The sequence below is a fragment of the Colobus angolensis genome, unplaced genomic scaffold (assembly GCF_000951035.1).
Source record: "Colobus angolensis palliatus isolate OR3802 unplaced genomic scaffold, Cang.pa_1.0 Scaffold28, whole genome shotgun sequence".
In the NCBI taxonomy this organism is placed as follows: domain Eukaryota; kingdom Metazoa; phylum Chordata; class Mammalia; order Primates; family Cercopithecidae; genus Colobus; species Colobus angolensis.
In genome coordinates this window covers 1,409,054-1,415,431 of record NW_012116043.1, presented here as the reverse complement: position 1 = coordinate 1,415,431, position 6,378 = coordinate 1,409,054, and the positions used below count along the sequence as shown (strand labels likewise).

Here is a 6,378-nt window from a genome sequence, read left to right as displayed (position 1 = left end):
AAAGAAAAGAAAAGAAAAGAAAAGAAAAAAGAACCACGCAGCTCCTTTATTGCCCAGACATTCACTGAGCACTTAGTGTGTCATATGCAGGAGTTTAGGTTGAGGGTCCTGGGCAATGACACAGACAAGACAGAGTCTCCTCCTTCATTGAACTTGTATGAGTGGGGCAGACAACAAACAAATCATCCAGATCAGTTCAGATAGCGATGAGTGTTTGGAGAGCACTAAGCAGAATGATCTGAGGTTGCAACAGGCATTGCAATGCCTGCTGGGCTCCTTATCCCTCAGGACCTTTCCACCAGCTGCTCTCGAAGGCTGAAAAACCTTTGCCCTGTTGCTGCAGGGCCAGATTCTTTTCATGCAGGATTCCTTTGGCTAAACTGTCACCTTGTCAAAGAGGTCTGATGCCAACTAAAAGTTCTCTGTTACTGGATGTGCAGAGAGAAACCCATTGTGGCTGTAGGGATGGACGAAGGAGAAGAGCACGAAGTGGACAGCAGAAGCAGGAGCTGTCACACAGGCCTGGCCCATCGTGATGGAGATTTTGGATTTCATTCTAAGCAAAATGGGAAGTCATGTTGCTTCTAAGCACAAGAACAACATGATTTAATTTATGCTTTAAATTAACCACTTTGCCTACCCAGTTTCTCAATTAGTCAGATAGATATATAGATATATAGGTTGGTAGGTAGGCAGGTAGATAGATAGACAGACAGACAGAAAGACAGACATACAGATAGATGATATGTAGGTAGATAGGTAAATAGATAGAGAGATGAATAGGTAGGAAGGCAGATAGATAGATGCATACATACATAGACAGGTATATAGGTAGGCAGGTAGATAGAGAGAGAGATAGATGTATAGGTAGATAGATGTGTAGGTAGGTAGGTAGATAGATAGATGTATAGGTAGGTAGATGGATAGATAGATGATAGATAGATAGATAGATAGATAGATAGATAGATAGATAGATGATAGATAGATTTATGAATATAGATACCTATCTGTCTCTCTCTAGCTAGAGAGAAAATAGACAAGTGGCTTGATGCATCAGTAGCATTGAAAGACACCTCGAATGTGACCTTACTTCGAGGTGATGGAATTTCTTTTTAAGCTCAGCTTCTACTTCCCTTCTGAGGAAGTTCATACTAGGGAGCTGCTGCAATAGATGCAACTTTAAACTCTAATATACCAATAATGCAAACACACTGATCAACTCAGCAGGATTTAAGGTGAGATCTCTCCTCAAGAAGAATTATGAGAAACATTTTAAATTCTTTAGCCATCAATTTCACTGCCAGTCAAACTCCGTCCTCAGAGGCGAAAAAAATGCCCAGCAGGTAATTTTTGAAGTGGCAAAACTGCACTATTTCTATATTTACAAGCAAGCCACATTTGAAAGGATGTTTTTTTTTTTTTGGCTCCAAAATCCTTTTTTGGCTCTGTCCACCACTGAGGCCATAACAGGATTTATAAAGTGGAGAACCGAAAAACTTACATAGATGGAGAAATACAGATTTAGATACAGATGTAAAATATATAAAGTAGATACATCTGTAGAATGCACAAACACAAATATGAATGAAGGTATAAATATAGAAAAGGTATGAATGTAGATATAGAAGACAGATACAGGAGAGATAGGCAAGTAAATCGATAGATAGATGATAGAAGATAGATAGATAGATAGATAGATAGATAGATAGATAGATAGATAGATAGATAGATGTGAATGCATAGAAGAGACATAAATGTAGATAGAGAATGGATGTCATTTTTGTGCTTACGAGCCCAGCCATTCACCTGCCCCTTTATCTGCCCCCAAAAGAGCAATATTGGGGAGTATACAAATATTATAAATAAAGCAGATAAAAGTAGAAAGATGTTAAAGTCTCAGAGACAATGACCAACTGCTAAAAGATTCTCAATGGAAAAAAAAATCTTAAAACAAAAAGCTGTATTTTGCATTAAATTAACTGGTTTAATTAGCCTGAAAGATTTACAAACCTCACCCACCTGTCTTAGAAAGAATACTCTATAGAGATATTTGGTTACTACCTGGTTCCAACTCATTTTCCTGGGTCAGAAATTGATTTCTAATTTTAAGAATTGACTTCTCTATTGCAAGGTCCATGTCACACTAATTTATGCTGCAACTTGTAGAGATTTCTTCTCCGTGGCACGTGAGCCATTTGAACTCTTTTCTTCAGAGAGGAGCCTGCAAACCAAGAAAGATATGCATAAGTGTTCCTGTCATTTTACACTAATTCTCTTGCAAACATTTTGCTGTTTGTCTTCTGGTTGTGTTGTTATCTGCTTGGATAGTTTAAAAAGTATTAGTAGAAAGCATATGTATTTCTAACAGGGATCCAAATGTCAAGCCTTGAGGTCAATGTGTGCAAAATTGTGTGTTTTTAAGGCACTATCATACTTATTAAGTATAGATCTGTGACTTGCTGGAAAAAAAAAGTTCATCGATATCCAGTTCTCTAAATTGTGCTCATAGGAATGTCCACTGGATGAGTACAGAATGTTCTAAAGTATAGAAATTAGGCGACAAAACTTGATAGAGAACCTCAGATTAAGAGAATACTCAGAAAATGCAAAGGAGAAGAAAGCGCTATTAGAAGTGATATGAGGCAGGCTTTAAAGGGAAATTTTTCTGGAACAAAATCCATGTTCTGGAAGTCAGAGGGTGTAACTGAAGATGAAATAGTCATTTGGAGAAAATCAGAATTAGAGAATGGTATTATTTGTTTTAGACAATATTTATCTATTTATTTTTTCTATTAATTTGATTGAATTTAGGAGATAAATATTGATTTTTTTACATGCATTCTGTCAGTGTGGACATTGACACTTAAAGAGATAAGGTCTTGCTTAAAGTCACACAGATAGTAAGAGGCAGAGAAGAAATCTCACCTTGATTTGTTTGATCTCCATGCCTAGGTCTCATCCGCTGAGCAGTACCTCCTCCCGATTCAGCACATCCCTGGTGCCGACTTTTTGCTTGTGTTCACTTTGAGGATGCATTGTGGGCCTGCAAGAAATGTAAAGGTGCAGTGTCTGCTCTTCAGCATCTTACAGTCAGGTTTGGGGTCAAAAGCCCAGAAAGGTGCAGACCCTGAAAACAGGTATCAAATAATGCCAAAGTGAGATTCCAAAGCAGGGTTTTTATGAGCGCACCATAGAATGTCTTAATATTCAGGGCTTTAGGAAATGAATCATATGCATAAACATCTTAGTCTAAAATAAACTCCTTTTCATACCCAAGAATAAAGACTTTGCTATTTCTGTCAATAGAAATTAATCCTTATCTGTCTGAGAATTCAGAAGCTGGTGAAGCATTGAATTTGCAATAATAGGGAGCCCTTATAAATCACCAACTGCCATTAATCAATACTAATTCTTTGCTATTTATATTTTTATTTCAAAGGGTGAATGCATTTTAAAGTAGTATAATGCGTTTTATTCTATATCTAGAATATGATTTTTACACTTCCCTTAAGATATCTTTACTTTTCACATTAACTGTATAAAACTGATAGCTCATCAGATCTAGTACATTATTTTATGTATAATTTTATACATAAAATGTATAATTATTTTATGTATTTTATGTATAAAATGGTATCTAGTAGGTGTTTAATCCATGTCTATTGAAGAAATTTATTCAACAAATTTTTCTTGTTCACCCTCTATGTACTAGGCTCTCTTATACATGTTGGAGATATGGCGAAAAATAAATAACAAAGTTCCTGAGAGTTGATAATATGGTGGAAGGGGCTATAAACAATGAATTATCCAGTTGTGATGACTGTGCCGATGTATATAAAACAAGGCAGGGACAATAGAGAGTGAGGGGAAGTGCTTGCACTTGATTTAGTTTACACAGAGAAGGCCTGTGTCCCAGGTGATGTTTGAACACCTGAAGAACATAGTGAGAAAGGCGTGGGTCATCTGGGGAAAGTAACTTTCTGCAGAGGGAATAGCAAGTGAAAAAGTCCTAAGGAAGGAGGATGCTTGGTGTGCTTGAGGAGCAGAAAAGAGGCCAGCAAAGGAAGAAAGAGAGAAGGAAGAATGAAGGAGACGCTGATTGCAACCTTGTACATTTGTATAGAATGCTACGGTGGGCTTGCTCCTGAAGCCTCTCTTCAGGAGTGAGGAGGGGGAGTGACAGCACATCTGAAAAACCTTTCCTACATCCCTTGGGATGTCTTTACCCCTTCTGGCTTTTGAATTATATCACTTAGGATACCTTGATTGCAAGACATGGCACACCTAACAAACAGGTTGATGATAGTTACGGTTACTGGGTACTTAACAGTAAATGCAAAGGCAGGTCAATGCAAGTTGTGTCCACAGATCTCTGGCGTCATCAGGAAACCAGACTTTCCTTTTCAATCGGGGTATTTTGGGATTCTGGCTTTCTATTCATTCTTGTCTCTTCAGGGTCAAATGTGGCTGCTGAAATTCCAGATATTATGTCCACACCTGAAAACTTCCAATCTATAGTGAGAGCAGCACAAAAATATTTTCGTTGTGCAGTTCTCTCTCTCTTTTTTTCTGGACATGGTCTTGCTGTCCTACCCAGGATGGGGTGTGCAATGATGCAATCATAGCTCATGGCAACCTCAAACTCCAGGGCTCAAGCAATCTTCCTGCCTTAGTTTCCCAAGTAGCTGGGACCATAGGCATGTACCACCATGCCCCCTTAACTATTTCAGTATTTCTTCTGTAGAGACACGGGTCTCACTGTGTTGCCCAGAATGGTATCAAACTCCTGATCTCAAGCAGTCCTTCTGCCTCAGGCTCCCGAAGTGCTGGGGTTACAGACAGGAGCCACCATGACCAGTCATCTCTCTCTTTTTAAAGAGAGACAACTATTTCCCAGAAGTAGCTGGCAGACCTTCTTTTATTCTTTTATTACTTTTTGGCAAGTCAGCCAAGAGAAAAATGGCAAATAAAATGGTATTCCACTGATCAGTTTATTGCAGTTATAATTTATTGCGTTAACCCGTAATTCAGGCCCTTACATTGTGTCTAGTACTTTTCTAATCACTTTATATATAATGTTATTTATTTCACACTATGGCACCCTTAGGTAGGAGCTGTTATTATCCCAATTTTGCAGATGACAAAACTGAAACACAAAGAGTTTAAATAGCTTACTCATAACAGAAGAAAATAGATAAAACTCAGGACGTCTGTCTCCAGATGAGGGTGCCACAGAGGGCATCAACTCCCTTTAGGAACAGAGTTCAATGATCAATGGGATAAAAGCATCTACATTCATTTCATAGAGGCCGCATTTCCAAGAAAAAGTAACATATAAGGCAATATGTTAGCCCAAATAATCAGTAGAAAAGGAGAAAACATTATTCTTTATAACATTAACATTACAAGATATTAATTAACATTGCTAAAATACTTTGGAAAATTATTAGGCAGTACCTACTAAAGCTGAATATATGTACACCTGACAACCAACATTTCATCCTTACACATTTGCCAACATGAATGAGAACATATGTTCACTAAAAGACAGGTTCTAAGATTGGTTTATTATTTAGTTATAAGTCATTGCAAAATCAAATGCTTTGGAAACTGCAATTTCCTTGCAGAGAAAAAGAAATTAGGCAGCAGAATACTGAAAAACTTTTAAAAATAATGTATGTCTGTTTGTCATTGTATTCAGGTACCAAACTGTATGTAGTGTGCCTTCTAACGACCAATTTAATCTCCATGGGTTATACTAAAAGTTGAAAGCAAAGCAAACACAAATCAAAATTTTAATTTATAATCTTTACCAATGGAAACTGTATATTTCACTGTCCATTATGTTGCCCTATTCAGTGGAAGATACTCAAATCAAATTACTTTACTGTGAGAGTAAGATTAATTAGTACAATGAATTTATCCACACTTAGCAGTGTTACTTTTCAGAAATCTTTCACTTTTTGTTGCAGCTGTTTGAGGCTTTATTAAATTCAAATGTGAGCTGTTAAATCAAGGCTCTCAGACTCCTGCTGCCTGGCCAGTGGAGAAATCAAGTTTCACATATGGCTTTGGGGTTTCTCTCTGTCATCCTGGTCGACGTGTTCTCTCATTTTTCTGAAGTCTGGGACCTCAACACAGACATCTGGGTGAAGGCCTTGACAGCAGGGCTGGTGCAAAATGAATTGTCACATCACACCCAACGTTCTCAACCTTTAGAAACTATAAGTAAGAAAAACACCTCAAACGCAAGTATTGCATTTTTACATTCTCTTCTCAGATTTCAAGTGAGGTGTCTTTTTATATTCTATGTAGTTAGTTGATCATTTCTCAGCTGCTTTAACCATTAATATTTAAAATTTCATCTCACCCATGTGA

At 37.5% G+C, this 6,378-nt stretch overlaps 1 protein-coding gene across 1 annotated transcript in view; it reads left to right on the top strand.

Moving 5' to 3' along the window:
* LOC105516376 overlaps positions 1–6,011 on the top strand; it is a 65,001-nt gene extending 58,990 nt beyond the window's left edge. The window contains 2 exon segments of the mRNA XM_011948572.1: positions 2,953–3,060; positions 5,973–6,011. Of these exon segments, the coding sequence (XP_011803962.1) occupies positions 2,953–3,060; positions 5,973–6,011 (147 nt within the window).
* The last annotated feature ends 367 nt before the right edge of the window (positions 6,012–6,378 follow it).